Source organism: Chlamydotis macqueenii, chromosome 6 (assembly GCF_036417535.1).
Source record: "Chlamydotis macqueenii isolate bChlMac1 chromosome 6, bChlMac1.mat, whole genome shotgun sequence".
NCBI lineage: Eukaryota > Metazoa > Chordata > Aves > Otidiformes > Otididae > Chlamydotis > Chlamydotis macqueenii.
The window spans coordinates 17184017-17200823 of NC_141561.1; the positions used below are offsets into that span (position 1 = coordinate 17184017).

At 59.7% G+C, this 16807-nt stretch overlaps 2 protein-coding genes across 3 annotated transcripts; one reads left to right on the forward strand and one right to left on the reverse strand.

Annotated features, from left to right (window-relative positions):
- Window positions 1-16: 16 nt before the first annotated feature.
- On the reverse strand, window positions 17-10206 carry ZNF142 (zinc finger protein 142). 2 transcript variants are annotated; one of them, XM_086751133.1, is made up of 9 exons: window positions 10147-10206; window positions 9347-9674; window positions 8122-8760; window positions 7587-7850; window positions 6251-7063; window positions 5808-5985; window positions 2015-5249; window positions 992-1097; window positions 17-639 (listed from the first exon to the last, which is right to left on the reverse strand). In XM_086751133.1, exons 2-9 carry the CDS (start codon window positions 9627-9629, stop codon window positions 134-136), a joined length of 6024 nt encoding a protein of 2007 aa, XP_086607259.1. In that variant the 5' UTR covers window positions 9630-9674; window positions 10147-10206; the 3' UTR covers window positions 17-133. The 2 variants fall into 2 exon arrangements, with proteins under 2 accessions (XP_086607259.1, XP_086607258.1); XM_086751132.1 differs by lacking the exon at window positions 10147-10206 and adding an exon at window positions 10040-10145.
- Window positions 10207-10262: 56 nt separating this feature from the next.
- On the forward strand, window positions 10263-15130 carry BCS1L (BCS1 ubiquinol-cytochrome c reductase complex chaperone). Its single transcript, XM_086750796.1, has 8 exons — window positions 10263-10352; window positions 11150-11526; window positions 11802-11941; window positions 12057-12251; window positions 12626-12689; window positions 13033-13202; window positions 13625-13742; window positions 14418-15130. The coding sequence occupies exons 2-8, from the start codon at window positions 11207-11209 to the stop codon at window positions 14668-14670; spliced, it is 1260 nt and encodes a 419-aa protein (XP_086606922.1). The 5' UTR covers window positions 10263-10352; window positions 11150-11206; the 3' UTR covers window positions 14671-15130.
- Window positions 15131-16807: the final 1677 nt, after the last annotated feature.

A 16807-nucleotide genomic window follows, 5' to 3' on the forward strand; every position in this document is an offset into this window, starting at 1 on the left:
ACAGTACTAAGAGGAGTTGAGAGAGTCCTTTTATACAGCTGCATATTTTACATCCCATATACATATATGCCTATACACACACATCCATCTCCGCAGCAGGCCTGCGCCACCAGGGCCTTAAAGCGGTCAGGATTCAGCTGCACTGCGAAGCTCCGTCCTTCTCCATGGGGCAGCCTCCTTCCTGCTCCGTCCCAGGGGGGGCCTCAGCCCGGCTTTCCCTCTGCACGGTGTGGAGGTGGACAGTGGGCGTGCTGGGGTCCTTGCCCACCCCCTGACTGGGGTCACCAGCCCCATGCTCAGGGTGGTGCCGCTGGATGTGTTTGATGACCTGGAACTTCTGCTTGGCCTTGTAGGGGCAGTAGTGGCAGAAGAAGGGGTGCTCATTGGTGTGGGTCAGGTAATGGTGGCGCAGGCCAGCTGCCCAGCGGAAAGCCCGCCCGCAGGCATTGCAGACATAGGGCTTCTCCTCGCTGTGCTTCTTCAGGTGGGTCTTGAGGAGGAAGCGGGTCTTGAAGGCCTTGCCGCACTGCTCGCAGATGAAGGAGCGGGCCTCCCGGTGCCGTGTCTCCTTGTGAACTCGCAGGGCATCTGCCCGGTTGGTGCGATACTCACACTCGTCACAGCAATATGGCTTCAGGCCTGGGTGACAGGGAAGGGGATAGCACTGGGATGCGGGGGACAGTGCCCTCCATCCTGTGGGTCTCATCCTCCCCGTAACAGCATCAGTCCCCAGGGACTGCCCCCTACACCCCATTGTGTCAGCAGGCACCCCAAGACCCTCCATTTCCAAGGCATCACACAGCGCCTAGGGTCTGTACCACCCCACTCTCCCTCCCACCCTGGGGCACCATCCCCAACTCACCAGCATATAAGAATGTGCTGCCCCCAGCTCAACTACTAGAGGTCCTCCAGGTGGGCCACTGGTAGCAAAGGAAGCACAAAGCTGGGGTCCCCACAGCCCCACGGCCTGTCCCCAGTGGGCAGCACTCACCCGTGTGCTTTGTCATGTGGTACTTGAGCTGGTTCACCCACTTGCACTTGTAGCCGCAGTCGGGGCAGAGGTATTTCCGCTCCTCCTTGTGGATCCGCATGTGGTACTGGGCACAGGGCAAGAGGGCAGGGTCAGGATGAGGCCATGTCCGCTGCCCTGGAATGTGCAGGGCTCTGGGGTGCCAGTGAGGGGCTCACGGACAGCTCTGACATCTCAAACTGTGTGGGGCAAGGACAGCTGTCTGCTTTCCTGGCAGACTATGGGCAGGGGGCATCCACAGCAGGGTCAGGATGAGACCTTAGTACTGCTGAGCCTGCTCTGTCCCAGCCTGTGGAGGGGTACAGGCTTTTCTCCCCAGTTTGGTATTTAGGACAAAGTCCAGGTTAAAACCCAGCCCAAGACCTAGCCCTGAGCAGAGCACATTGTGCAGCCTCGCCCAGGCAGCCCCAGAGGGCTCCAGCTCAGCCTGGCCATTAAAAAAGTCAATATTTCTTTTAGCAAAACCAGACCATTTCCCCTCCATTACCCCACCCCTGGCCCTCCTGTTCTAGGAAAGGCCCTTTACCATATATGAGGATGCTAACCACCTCTAGAAGTGAGGGCAGGGTCTGGGCTCTGCTTGCAGGGAAGCAGAGCAACCCCTGCACCACAACTGGTACCACAGAGCAAACTGCAAGCCAGCAGGCAGGGAAACTTGTCTTTGAGTGGTGCAAGGCTGCACCCAGAGGACACGAGAGATGTCAGCAGGAAGAGGAGTAAACTCCGACAGCTGCCCACCTTCTTGCTTTGCTACAAGTCTCCCCTTCCCCTTAATATGCAACAGCAGGGAGCAGCAAAGAAACACATTGTACCCACAGGAGTTTCATCCACTCACCTCCTATTGCCTGTACGAGCCACAGAAGACGACAGAGGACAAAACCCCTCCTTGGGAGTTTCTTCTGCTTCCCCAAACCCCCACATCTGGATCCCCCCAGGCCCACGTAGAGGCAGGATATATCCCCCATCCCCAAGCAGGGCTCTCACCTTGAGACGTGAAGGGTCGGCGCAGGCGTATTTACAGAGGTGGCACTTGTAGGGCTTCTCACCAGTGTGGATGCGGATGTGCCACGTGATCTTCTGCCTGTTCTTGGTGGTGTACTCGCAGTCTGAGCACTTGTACACGCGGGTGCCCCCGTGGCCCTTCATGTGCTGGTCGAAGACGAGCTGGTGGCGGCAGGCGAAGTCGCAGAAGGGGCACCGCAGGGGTTTGTCCTGGAGGGCGGCCGGCTCATGGCTCTCCACATAATGCCGCACCAGCTGCTGCCGCTCCTTGGCTGCAAAGCTGCACAGCTCACAGCGGTGGCTAAAATGCTGTGTCTTGTGCTCCTCCAGAGCCTCCCGGGTGGCAAAGGTCTCCTTGCAGGTGCTGCACTCCAGGTGCGGGTGCTGCTTCTGCACGTGGCACTTCAGCGTGGCCTCGCTGTGGCACACAAAGCCGCAGTGCGGGCAGCCGTAGGACACCTTCTCCTCGTGTCGCCGCAGGACGTGCTGTTTGAGGGCCGTCTCAGAGCTGAAGCGAGCCTCGCAGCGGGAGCAACCGAAGTTGAGCTCACCACGGTGGCAACTGTTGACGTGGCGGGTGATGTCGTTCTGCAGGTAGCTGCTGTAGTCACAGAGTGGGCAGAAGTGGGTGGGCGTCTTCTCGTGCACCCGCAGGCGGTGGATGCGCAGCTTGGAGTTGGTGCCAAAGGTCTGGCTGCAGATGCCGCAGGTGATGCGACCCACACCGGTGTGCAGGGACTGGTGGGCTTCCAGGCGGTAGCGCCGCGTGGTGCTGAACTCGCAGTAGCGGCACTTGTGCGGCTTCACCCCCTCGTGCTTGATGCGGATGTGCTGCCGCAGGCAGCGGGCCTGCTTGCAGGTGAACTCACACTGGCGGCACTGCAGCTGCGGCCGCTTGCTATAGTGCTTGCGGTGCAGCTTGCGGTGCAGCCGCAGGGCTTTGGCTGCTTTGGAGGTGAAGGGGCAGGAGGTGCAGCGAAACTCACCCAGCACCACGCAGCCTCTCTTCTTGTGCGTCTTCATGGCTCGTTCCTGGTGGCAGGTGAAGGAGCAGGTGGGGCAGGAGAAACGTCTCCTCTTGGGCAGGGTGGCTTTTCGGGGGGCTGCATGTAGCAGGGGCTCACTGGGCTGGTCTGTCTCAGTGCTGGCCGGCTCTCCATCAGGGAGCTCAGTGCTTTGGGGTCCACCCTCCTCAAGATGCACAACATGCTTCTCGGCACGGTGGCTCTTGAGAGCCCGCTGGGAGCGGAAGGCCTCAGGGCACAGGGAGCACCAGAACTGCTCCAGGCTCCGGCACCCATCCTCCACGTGGGAGGTGATGGTGGAGACACGGGAGCACACGAAGGAGCAGGCATTGCAGTGCAGCTTCCCTCCCTCCAGCCGATATTTCTCTGAGGGTTTCCTGGGCTGGAGGGGAAGAGTGGGTCCACCTGGCTCAGCCCCATCCCCCTGCTGGGGAGGCTCTTCCACCATCTCTGTGCTGTCATTCAGCAGGGATTTTTCAGGGGCACGACAGCCTGAGGTCTGTTCCTCAGCCAAGGGACTGCCTACTGCTTGCATTTTATCAGGTATCGGTTCAGCTTCCCAGGGGCTCTCGGTGTGCCTGGACTGCTCCGAGCCTCCCCTGTCACTCTCTGCCATTTCCATACCATTATCACCAGGCTGGTCAGCAGGTTGGCACAACCCAGGCAGATCCTGACCAGCCGGTTTGAGGATCTTGTTCTTCTTCAAGAGGACCGGGCACTTCTTGAGGAGATGAGTATTGAGCCCCCTTTGCTGCTTAAAGCTGGCGCCACACTCACGGCACACGAGCGGGGCCCGGCGGCTCTGGCAGCTGGCTTTGGAGTGCAGGGACATAGACTTCTCCTTCCGTGTGATGTACGAGCACTTCTCACACTTAAAGATCTGGCTCTCTGACTGCACCACCAGCATCTGCACCCTGCCCTCCAGCACCAGTGTCTCCGCCTGCTCCTTGTCCTGCTTCCGCAGCGCCTTCAGTACCGACTCCGAGCCGCCTCTGGCATCGTCATTGGAGGTGGCTGCGTCCTCTGGGACAGGCGAGTGGCACTGCTTGGCCATCTTTGGCACAGTGAGCCAGGCTTCTGACAGCTCAGCTTGGCTGGTCTCTCTCATCTCAGTGTCTGCCACCCGCTTGTGGCGGTTCGAGCATGATCCCTCGAGGTGGCCTGTGGTTTCCCTTAGGGTGTCTTTTCCCTGGCTGTCTCCTACTGCTATCCTGCTGTCCAGCCTCACCACCTCATCCTCCTGTACCTCTACCTCCTCTTCCTCAAAGTCTGGGATGTCTTCAAGTGTATTGTCATTGTCCTCCAAGCCAAGATCATCCCGGGAGCCCAGCATTTCATAGGCTGCAGGAGGCTCTTTGGAGGACAGCATTTCCACACTCTCTGACTGTGCTGCGCAGGATTCTCCAGTCAAATGCTCCAGGAGGGGGTCAGACGAGGTGTTCAGCGCCTCCAAGTGCAATGTGCAGCTCTCCGCCACCTCCCCAGAAGCAGCAAGCTCAGTCGAATCTGCAGCACCATCTCCTTGCATGCAGTCATCTCCCAGGGCACTGCCAGCAGTGCGACAGTTCTGCTCCCCCTCGCTCAAACCTCTCTCCACCTCACTGCTGCTTTCTGGTGGAGCAGCACCCGGCCTGAGGAGAGGCACCACAAACGCTTGCTGGTAGCCCTCATCCCCCTGGGACTCCAGCTGGGACAGCTTTGCCTTTGCCCACTGCTCCTTGCTGGTGAGGGGGGAGCTGGCATCCATGCACAGGGCTGCACCGAGCTCGTAGCTGAAGAGCGCCTCAGATGAGCTGATCTCCAGCTCCTTGCTGGCGTAGTTTTCCAGCCAGTCCTTGTCACCAGGTACGTAGCCGTGAATCTTGCGCTTGTGGAAGAAGAGGCTGGTGTTGCTGAAGGTACAGTAGGAGCAGAGGGCACAGCGAAACTCCTTCTGCTTGGTGTGCTTGCAGTTCTCATGGTTCAGCAGCGCCTGCTTGTACTTGGTCTGGTAGGTGCAGTACTGGCACTGGAAGATGGGCACCTGATAGTTCTGCGAGTGCTTCACCTGCATGTGCTTCTGCAGCTCGTACTTGCGCTTGCAGGCGAAGCCGCACACCTCGCAGATGAGACTTTTGCCCTGGTGCCGCAGCTTGTGGCTGCTCAGCTGGTCGGCACGGTGGCACCGGTATGAGCACTGGTTGCACTGGTACCTGTGAGGAAAGTGGGACTGCTCAGGCAGCGCAAGGAACTGGGGCAGGGGTACTGCTCGGTTAGCCAGATCTGACCTTTGCCATCTAGGCAGCTCTCAAAACAGGCAATTCCTCCCTGCTGCAGCCCTTGGCGCTGCTGATGCTTTATATCCCCAGCCCGGGGATGGGAGGTAGCTTTCCTGAGAAACCCATACAGTGACCGCATCACCCCATGCACACACGCCACACCAGCGGCACCTCCAGCGTCACTGGAGGCAGACTAGACCCAAAGGAGGTTATAATACTGAGGTAAAATCACGTTTTGATAGAGGCCTGAACATGCCCAAGCTGGCCCTGGCCCACGAACACCGGTGGAGCCCATGAACCTGAGCTCAGAGCTGCACTGATGTGGTCATACACCTCCTCTGCAGTGCAGACACATCAAAGGCAACTTTCCCTCTGCAGCACCATGCTGGCAACAACCTGCAAGCTCAAGGACTGCATTTTTTATGGGCCAGACAGAGCAAGATTTGGGAAACCCTGACTATGCCACCAGGCCAACAGAGCTGGGAGTCCTACCGGAGATCTCCAGTGTGCTTGCGCATGTGGACGTTCAAGTATTGCTTCCACTTGGTGATGTACCCGCACTCGGTGCACATGAAGTTCTTGTCATTGGAGTGGGTCAGCATGTGCTTGGACAGGTAGCTCACATCCCGGCACGTGAAGTCGCAGAGCTCACACTTGTGAGGTTTCTCTCCTACAGGCAACACAGGAACGCCCTCAGCATGATGGCCAGGTAAGGAAGCACAGGCTGCCTCCCCCACAGGGAAACCAGCTCAGCAGGAGCTGCTGGTAACAGCAGGGACGGGGGCACACCACGACTTCAGCCAAGTGACGCTAGGGTGGCAGAGGTGGTGATGGAAACCGGGAGCCCCGACCCAGCCCTCCCTGCCCACCCGGAGCTGGGACAGGACCCCTCCCATCCCAGCCTGGCTCTCAGGACCACCGCAGCAGACACCCACCGGTGTGCAGCAGCATGTGCCGGATAAGTACCCTCTTGTGCGCAGTGGCGAAGGCACACTCGGTGCACTTGTGGATCTTCTCGTTGGCATGCATCTTGCCCACGTGGTCATGAAACTCCACGGGGTTGAAAGTGGCATAGGGGCAGAAGCTGCACTGGAGCTGCTCACTGCCTGGGTGCCCCTGCTTCTTGTGCTTGCGGAAAACGTGCTTGTTGGAGCAGATGAAGTCGCACTGCTGGCAGTGGAAGGCATAGTGGGTTTTTCGGTGAGCCTCCATGGCCTCAGCCGTGCCAAAAAGCAGTGAGCAGGCATGGTACTTGCACTCCACTGCCTTGATGCCATGAGCATCCTTGAGGTGACGGACAAACTCCTTCCGGTCCTCTGCGCAATAGTTGCAGCCCCCCTGGAAGCAGCTCAGCCTCTTGGGCTCAGTTTTGTGAGTCTTCAAGTGCTCTTTGAGGGCCTGGCTGAGCCGAAACTTCTCCTCACAGACAGGGCAGGAGTAGACATCAGAGTAGAAGTTGGAGATGTCCTCGTGCATGCTGGCCATGTGGCGGTTGACGGCGTTCTTCTCCACTGAGCTGTAGTGGCAGAGTGGGCAGCGGTGGGCCTTCTCGCCGGTCTCCCGCATCATGTGGATTTTCAGCTTGCTTTTGCTGGTGAAGTACTTGTGGCAGTTGGGGCACTGCAGGCTGGGGTCAGGGAAGTGCAAGTGGAGGTGCTCTACCAGGTGCGTCCGCTTCTTGAAGCACCGCTTGCACTCGGGGCACATGTGGGTTTTGTAGAGGTACTCGGAGCCCTCTGCGACATCCCCTGTGAGAGCAGAGTTGGGCAAGCAGTCAGCAGGGAAGAGACAGAGCAGAATAGCACAGGCAGATGTTCTCTCCCCAGTCCAGCTGTGCCAAGGTGAGGGCTTATCATACACGCAGTCACACAGCAGCCATTTACCTGGCGGGACTGTCCCCACCCCAAGCCACTAGCATGTTTCCAGTGGGCTCTTTCCAGCTCAACATTGGCAAAGATGATCCAGCGCAGCCTAAGTCAGGCCTGCCCACGCACCCTCGCTCCCCAGAGCCAGGTAGACTTTTGCCTGCTTTTGTCCGAGCCTGGCAGTGGCTGAGGATGAGCAATAGGAGAAGGACACGTTTGCCTGGGCAGAGGAGGGAGGAACAGTGCACTGGTCCATGCAGGACACACGAGGCTGCTGGATAGCACAAGACTCCTGCGTCCCACCAGCCTGGCCCATATTTCATTGCCAGTCTCAAGGCTAAGCTGCTTGCTCATAAATCAAGGCCAAGCAGCTCCCGATACCGCCCCATGGTGCCCCACATCCTACCTTTGAAGTGCTGTGCCCGTGGCATCCTGGCTTTCTTGGGAGCTGCCTTCCTGTCCTCTTTGGCCTTGCCTTCGCAGGGGCTCTCACCATTCTCCTCCAGCAACTTGTCCTCGCCACTGTCTGAGCCGTCTTCTCCAGCTGAGACTTTCTGTCCCTCCAAGGAGCCCTCCCCGGTGCCTGTGGGCTTTGTTGGCCTGGCTTCTGCTGCGGTGGCCTCCCAGCCAGGGTGGCAATTCCCTGCCTCCTCCTGCCCTTCTGCTGGTCCTTCAGTAGGGAAAGACAGAAAGCATCATGCTCCAGACAAGAGGGAGCCACCCCAGTCACCCACACTTATGCAACAAACCTCCTGGCTGAGATGGGAGACACAAACCATGCCGCAGGAAGGAAAGCTGCGGAGAGCCACCAGCGTGTGGGGCTCCCTGGCCCTCTGGCAGCACAGCCTCACCCTCCACTCCTCCCAGTTGTAACTGGGATGCATGGACACAACTGGCCTCTGCAGCACCCACAGGCCCCGACCCCTTCCAGCCAGCCATACCTGATGGCAGGATGCAGCGCTGCTCAAGGCTGTGGGGGGCCAAGCCAGGGGAGCTGCCTGTCCTGGGCATCTTGGTGGGGGGCTCTGTGGCGTGGCCTTTCCTGTGCTGCCAGAAGAGTTTGGTGTTGGCTGTGACAAAGTCACAGTGGCCGCAGTGGAAGGGGAAGTGGGTGCGGTGGTGCTGCTCCATGGCGGGGCGGCTGGGGAAGAGCAGACGGCAGGCACGGTAGGTGCAGGACAAAGGAGAGGCTCCATGCAGGCGGCGCAGGTGGCTGTGCAGTTGTTTGCGGTCCTCTGTGGCAAAGTGGCAGCCTTTCTCAGGGCAGGACAGGGCTCCTGGCGGAGTGCGATGGGTCTTGAAGTGCTCCTTGAGTTCCCCGGGCTGCGCAAACGGTTCCTGGCAGACAGGGCACAGCAGGCGCTCGGGAGCGGAGCCCTCCTGTGTGGCAGCTCCAGGCAGCTCCAAGCCCCTCGGCTCGCTCTGGCCCTTGCTGGTGGGTGCTGACATCACCCCAGGGAGCTCCAGGTGCCCGGGGGGGGGCAGCACCAGGCACTGGTGCTGGGACAGCAGGGAGGCCTCTGGGAAGCTCTGGCCACATCTCTCGCAAAAATATAGCTCTACCACTTTGACCAGCACCTCTGCAGAAAGTGAGAAGTGAGTGTTAGAAAGGACTTTCGCCAGGCCCAGAGCATGGGACTTGCAGTTCAGTTCCAGCTCTGGACAAGGAGGATAAACCCCTGTTGCCATGAATTACAGTTCGGAGATCCACAGTCCTCCCCCTGCCTGGGGTATCCCAGGACACCTCCCATAAGAGGGGGGACACCACCACCCGGGTGACCACGATGACGAGATCTGTCCCTTATCACCTCTGAGGCACACAGATGTAAGGTCAGCTAGGCCCCGTTCCTAGCAGGATGCCCCCACAGTGGACCCGGGTGAGAAGCACGCTGGGCGTGCAGATCTCTGGCTGGTCCCTACTGACAGCCCGGAGGGACCCCCTCACCCAGCCTGAGGCCCCCACAGCCAGCCCTCCCCATCCGCACGCCCAGCTCGTGCCAGGTCTGCACTGAATGGTGGCACCAGACTCATGGCACACACAGGGTCAGAGACACAAAGGCGCTGCAGTGCCCCCAGGGTGCCAGCTGGAGGGGACAGCGGCCCTGGCCAGACCTCTCTCCTTCTGCTGAGGGCCACGGGGCCCACACCGCCCTCCCCGCACTGTACCTGTGGCACTGGCTGTGTTGCTCAGCGTCACATCACCGGCCACAGCTTCGATGAATATTTCCACGTTGCTTCCTTCGGCATGAGCCCCTTCCCCAGCCACCGACGCGTCTGCCAGCAGCAAGTCCTGGCTGGCAGTCAGCGGGGGTGTCCCAGCCAGGCTGGCGCTGGCTGCACCGGGGCTTCCCACGGCTCCTGCCTCTCCTGCTGCGGGTAGGAGCAGCTCCGAGCACAGGGCCTCCATTTCCCTGCCAGCAGCCTCAGACACAGCCACTTCTGCGCTCATTGCCAGCAGGCACTGGCTTGGTGCTGGGCAGGAGGGCCTCTTGCTCTGAAACAGAAGAAAGTTCTTTAAGTGAGGGAGAACCCAGAAGCCCAGGGGTCCTACAAAATTTCGAGGGGCAGCCTGCAGAGCCAGTCCCCAAGCAGGGGTACGAACGAGGGTACCTCAACACTGGCTCCCTCCTGCCGTGCCTCATGCGGGCTGCTGGCAAAACCCGCTGACACGGGACAGACGGGGGTGTGAGGACCCCTGTACCCTCCCCAAAGACACCCGGGGGGCTCTCCCCGAGCCCAACAGCCAGGACCTGCTCCCCGGGCCCAGGTGGGCCCAGACCCGCGCTTAGCCCCCAGACGGGCCCAAGCCCGAACCCAACCCCCAGACTCGGGCCCAGTCCCCCGTGGGAAGGTGCCTACCGCGAGCTCCCGCTCGGCCGGGACGTCCCGGCCCCCCTCGGAACACAGCCCCGGCCTGTCCCCGTCACCCCGGGCCGGGGACTCAAACCGGGCCCCGGTGCCCCCACCTCCGGCCCCGGCACATCCCGGTGGTGCTCGCCGGGCGGGAGAGAGCGCCGCCCTTTGTGCGGCTCGCGCGGCCGCTCCGCTCCGCTCCGCCCCGGCCCCGCCGTACGGTGCGAGCCGGCAGCCGGGCGGAAGCGGCGGCGGGCGGAAGCGAGGGGCGGGGCCAGAGAGAGCGGCGCGGCGGGGGTCAGGGAGGCGCCGCGGGGAGGTGAGGGGCGGCGGGGCGCGGGCGGTGCCGGTGCCGGTACCGGTACCGGCGGGAGGGGGGCTGGGCCTCTGCTGTGGGGCAGGGTCTCCTGCGGGGGAAGGTGAGCTCCTGCCGCAGGGCGGAGGCCGGGGGAAGGCCCCGCTGCGGGGCAGGGGCCCTGGGGCTGGGAAGGAGCCTTGCTGCGGGGTCAGGCCCTGTGCTGGGGGGGGTGGGGTCCTGCTTGAGGGAGCAGAGAATGTCCGTGTGTCAGTCTCTGTTCGTCGGGGGGAGGCCTCCTCTCATCCCCTGTGTGTGGCAGACCCCTCTTGCGGGAGCTGGAGAAGCTTCAGGCCCCCAAAGCGTGTGGCTGGTGCCCTTTATCGAGACGTGGACACACAGTCGCGCACCCATTGCCAGCAGCAAAGAACTGGCTCAGCCTGGGGCTGCACGTCAGCTTTTTCAAACAATCAACCTTAAATCGTAGCAATGCTCATGAGTTCCAGCTGTTTTGAAGGATAAAACCGTGTATGACTCCGGGCTTGTTGTCGTGGGTGAAGGAGCAACAGATGCTCCTGTGCTTGCTGGAGAGCCTGCAGCTCCTGGCCCCCTCCCACCTGTCTCAGACAGAGGTTGCAGAGAGGGAGGAGGCTCCTGCAGCCAGCACCTGTCTGAACCCCTGGTAGTAAGATAAGCACGGATACAGGGGATCTAAATGTGCCAGGCTGCCTTTCGCCTTGAGCCCAGGCCATGATAAAGGCCAGGGAACTGCAGGCAACCCACCGTGTCCCCCGCCGCCATTCAGTCTTCTTTCTGCACAGGTTTATTTCCGGACCGCAGAGACGATGCTGTGGAAAGGAGCCACTTAACCTCCCACAATGCCCTTTTCTGACTTCATCTTAGCACTGAAGGACAATCCATACTTCGGGGCTGGATTTGGCCTCGTCGGGGTGGGCACAGCCCTGGCATTAGCCCGGAAAGGGGCCCAGTTTGGGATGGTGGCTTTCAGGCGCCATTATATGATCACCTTGGAGGTGCCCAGCAAGGATAAGAGCTACTACTGGCTGCTGAACTGGATCTGCCACCACGCCAAGCACACACAGCACCTTAGTGTGGAGACATCATATCTGCAGCATGAAAGCGGGCGCGTCAGCACCAAGTTTGACTTTGTCCCCAGTCCTGGGAACCATTTCATCTGGTAAGGGTGGACAGGGGAAAGCAGTATGGGAACTGACCCTCATTTTGGCACGGTAACTTCAACCTGGGAGGCCCGTGGAGGCAGCAGAGAGGATGGTGCCTCTTCCTTGGGTCTGGATTAGGGCAGGAGGTTGAGAGTAGTGAGAGAAGTCTGTATTCACCAGTGTGAAGTGATTTCTTTACCCGAGATGTGTGTTCCCCTTGACACATGACCCTGGCTAGGCTCAGCTGAGTGGTGCTGGATCACCATCCCCCAACTCCATCTTCCTGCCTCAGGTATCGCAGAAAGTGGATTCGCATTGAGCGCAACCGGGAGAAGCAGATGATTGACCTGCACACGGGGACACCCTGGGAGTCTGTCACCTTCACTGCGCTGGGCACCAACCGGGAGATCTTCTTCAATATCCTCCAGGAAGGTCTGTAGGGGAGCTGTCTGGGGTCCTTCTAGGAACAGCCTGCTCCCTGGTGATGCCCACGGCTTCATGGGAGATTGTTTTCCCTGTCAGCTGTCCCTTCTGCCTCTCTCTGCAGCCCGGGAGCTGGCACTGCAGCAGCAGGAGGGGAGGACGATCATGTACACAGCCATGGGAGCAGAGTGGCGGCAGTTCGGCTTCCCCCGCCGCCGCCGGCCTCTCAGCTCGGTGGTGCTGGAGGAAGGTGTGTCGGAGAGGCTGGTCCAGGACGTGAAGGAGTTCATCGACAACCCCAAGTGGTACAGTGAGAGAGGCAAGACTCCGGCACGGTGTCCTCTGTACCGTACCCTGTGTGGCTTCTTACCTCACTGCAGCCACGGCTGCGGGCACCGCCTCGGGCACATCCCATAAATGAGCAGGGAGCTCAGGTGCTGAGGTCAGGCCTGGGCCTGCAGAGGGACAAACTCCCCTTGGTTCAATCCAATCCTGGAAACCACGATAAGTCACGGAGTTCATTGCTCCTGTGATGCTGGTGTGGGGTGGGGCAGGAAGCTTGTGGTCTTCTCTGGAGACAGCTGCAGAGAAACTTTGTCCTGCTGCTTGCCTTCCTCTGGTGTAGCCCCACAGCTCTGGGGGAGAGAGCTCAGAGCAACCCAGCTGGTTCCTGAAAGGACACTGTCTTCCTAGGGATCCCCTACCGAAGAGGCTACCTGCTGTACGGTCCCCCCGGCTGTGGGAAAAGCAGCTTCATGTGAGTATCGCCAGCTGGCTACTGGCAGTTTTCTTGTGAACTGCCTGCTCAGGGATGCAGCAGTCTCTGGGTGTGGACGGGTTTGCGTTTGAAAGGTAGGAGCGGGCTGTGCCTCCAGCGTGGCGTCAGCGTTCACGTTGCTGGCACTGTGATGGGAGAGGGTGATGTGCCCTTGCTTTGCACAGTGGGCTGAGCAGGGGCTCCCACCCGCCCCCCATATCTGATCCGCACCGGGGAAGGATGCCTCTGCCCTCTCCTCTGCTGCTGGGCAGGGAGATCCAGTTCTTCCTCTGCTCTGGGCTTTCTCGCTGTGATTTACCCCTGCGGTTTCTGTCCTTCCCAGTACAGCCCTGGCTGGGGAGCTGCAGTACAGTATCTGCCTGCTGAGCCTCAGCGACCGCAGCCTCTCTGATGACCGGCTCAACCACCTCCTGAGCGTGGCACCACAGCAGAGCATCATCCTGCTGGAGGATGTGGACGCTGCCTTTGTCAGCCGAGACCTCGCTGCTGAGAGTGAGCCGTGTCCCTGTTCCCGGGCCAGTGGCGGGAGGGAGGTTTGCCAGCCATGCCAGGGAAAGGTTTGGACTCTGGGCTGCTCTGCTGCGCCAGCAGAGACCAGGAGCAGGCAGCTCTCTGGGGCCTCAGGGCCTAAGCTGGATGTTGCCCAGTTTTGGCTAGGCCAAAGACACTTCTGCCCAGCTATTTTCAGCATGAGGGAGGGGGTGGCTTTCCCACTCATTCTCCTTTTGGGTTTGCAGGGGTGCAGGTGGGCAGGGGAGGTGAATGCGCTGCCAGCCACGGAGAGGCAGTGGGCAGCCTCAGAGCAAGGAGAGAGCGGGGAGTTTGGCTTAAGCCTCAGGTGATAGGGAGGTGGCCCACAAGACTGCATGGGTTTAGTGGCCAACGGTTATGATCTCGGACATCTGTGTCCCCAGACCCGGCTGTGTACCAAGGCATGGGGCGCCTGACCTTCAGCGGCCTCCTCAACGCGCTGGATGGTGTGGCCTCCACAGAGGCAAGGATTGTCTTCATGACCACCAACTACGTGGACAGGTCAGAGCTGCCCTCTGGGAGGGAACAGGGAGGGTGGCATGGGAAAACCTTGCTCCCTTTTGATGACCTTTATGGAGGGCTGTTTGCATCCTCCAGCATGAGGACTGAGGGTTCAGGTTTCCCAAATCCTGTCTTGGGATGCAAATCCCTTGATCGCTAACTGGGATCCCTTTTGCTGGAGCCTCATGCTTCCTTGCTGTTCAGACCTTCAGGAGGTACCAGCTTCCTGCTCACGGGGATCTGTGGATCTTGGGGTTGTGACCACTCTGTGAGTGAAATGCTGGCCCCACACACAGCCCGTTGGGTTGGCAGGATGCAGCCTGGGCTCACGGCGCCTGGCCAGACGCTGCCCTGTGGCAGGCTTGGCTCACTCCAGACCGAGCTGGCCTAGAAGGTTGCTCAGGGGTTGCTCATGGGACAGAGATGGGCAGGGCCGTTTTCCAGGGCACGCTTGTCCTCCTCTGGAGCCAGCCCCTTCCGAGCTCTTCCACTTCTTTTGGGTTGATTTCTCCCCTCAAACCCCAGGGACTCTTCCCCACCTTTACCATCTCACAGTGCAGAGCACCTTGCAGATAGGACACTAGCACTGCTAACCTGGAGTGGGGCTTCCTGCAGGACTCACCCTGCAGAGAGACTTTGATCGGGTTTTTGAGGTACCCCTGTGTCTCTCGACAGGCTGGACCCAGCCCTGGTGCGTCCCGGCCGTGTGGATCTCAAGCAGTACGTGGGCCACTGCTCCCGCTGGCAGCTTGCCTGCATGTTCCAGCGCTTCTACCCCGAGCAGCCCCTGGCTGCGGCCGAGCGGTTTGCGGAGCAGGCGTTGGCGGTCTCCAAGCAGATCAGCGCTGCCCAGGTGCAGGGCCACTTCATGCTCTACAAGACGGACCCTGAGGGAGCCATTTCAAACATCCGCTCCATCCTGTTGTGACCAAGAGCCAGCCTTCCCCTGACATGCTGAGAGGACTGAGACAAAGATGTGACCATCCTGGGGACACCGTGGAGCTGCCCAGCCACGCGGGTCAGGTCTCTGTTCACCTCTGCCTCTCCAAGGCCTTGTCTTTTTATTGAAACACGTGGAGAGCCAGAGCCGCCGGCCTTGCAGCAGTGAGGGGATTGGCTCTTGCTGCTCCCCAGACTTGGGTGCTACTGCACTGTCCCCACTCACCAGTGTGTGCCTCATGCTGGGATTGCTGTAAGCTGCCAAGGCTCCTGGATGTGAATCCCCTTCCTTGTGGGGCAGCCTGGGGGTGCCCGAGAAGGGCATTTCCCTGCAGCAAGACATTGGGGTGCTGCACTGCTAAAGAGCTGCTGGTCTTTGAAACGACAATGGTCTTCACTGGTTTGTGAATTTCCTCTGTATGTGCACAACACGACTCTTGGCTCTCTGGTCCCTTCGCCTGTTACTTGTGCCACTATGCAGCTACTGGTCCAGAGCCCTCCTGACCAGGACCTAGCACGGCCAGTACTGCAAATCCAGAGTATTTCTAAAAAAAAAAGCAGCTGCCAAGAGACAGCTCGTTGTCCCTTGGGCTGCAAGCTGGTGCCACAGCTCCTGCTCTGCGGGGCTGTGATGCCAAGTTGCAGATCCGCTTGGACATTGTTCCTGGGTGGGCAGAGGAGATGTGGGGCCCTGGAGCTATTGCAGGCCTGCAGATGAGAGGCTTTGGCTGGTTACGGCATATCTTCCCAAAAGCTTGATGTTAACCTCAACGTGAATTTCTGCCGCCAGGCCAGCCCTGTGCAAGGTGCAGAAATCCCTGCATGGCTGAAGGAGGAATCTGGCCTGCTGCTGGCAGTATTGCAGCCTTTTCCTTGTTGTTTGGCTTCCTTCCTGCCAGGAATAAAATTCCTGGATAGGCTGGTAGAGCCACTGGTGCCTGAAATACAATTGAGAAGCAGGCAGGTTCTATGTCTGCTTCCCAATGCCATGGAGCCAGCGGCCAGGGTATGCACGCTGACCCACAGAACGAGCCAGCCAGAGCCTCCCCCCTCCCCAGTCCCTGTTTCAGTCCCAAAATCAGCTTCCCCAGAGCCAGCTCCATGTTCATGTCCTTGCTTTGGGGGCTGCATCACCTTGGTGGGGCTGAGGGAGCTGGTTCCAGGCCAAACTCAAACTGATCGGTCGCTGCTCAGCCCTCCTGTTGGCTCTGCCCTGTGGTGCCAAGGGAAAAGCTGAGGGCACGCAGGGATATGAAGGGGGCCAGCAGATGGCACCCAGCTGAATTTCAGCGCAAGCAGGCTCTGCTTTGATGCAACCCCAGACTTGCACAAATGTTTCTGCAAGTGAAGGGTTTGTCCTGTGGCCACAGTGTGTGGGGGTGCCCTCTAATGACTCAGGATGGCTCCCAGAGCAGGGTGCTGCCGTTGGCATCTCAAACTCTGTGCTTGGCCATCCCACGGCAGCCGACTGCTGGCGTCCAGCCACTTCCCTCAAAGCTGGGGGTCAAAACTGGCCAGTGAGTGACTACTGAATGCCTCACAGCAGTTTGGGAGGATGGGAGAGCCAGACGGGCCCGATGCCACCACATGAAAGCACAGGCAACATCTCTCAGTCTGCTTGCTTTTAATAATGTTAATGCTACAGATGCCACCAGTGCCCTCGTGCCCAGTCCGGCGCTTTGGCCAGTTACGCCTCACAACAGCCCTGTGAGGTAGGTGGGTGACAGAGGCAGACAAGCAAGGAGCCCCAGGGCAGGATGCAGGCTCCACTCCTCCCCTCCCACCTTCGTGTTTCTTTCAGGACATGGTCAAACACCCTTCTTAGAGTACAACAATTTCACAAGTGAAGGCAGGAGGCAGCAGAACAAACACCTGTGCCAGATAAAGTTTATGCCTTTTCACCCAAGTGTGGACAGGCCATTCACCCAGAAAGCAGCTGGAACAAGGACAGAGCAAGCACTGAAGAAAGTTAAGGGCTGTCTTCAGGCAGCCCTTGTCCCCAGCAGGACACGACGTCTGGTTCTCAGATCCCCAAGCCCAGGACAGGTAGTAAGGTCTCAGAGCAAGGAGGGGAAAAAGAAATAATGCTTTGAAAGCATCAGAGTTGAAAATAGGCCAGTGTTGGA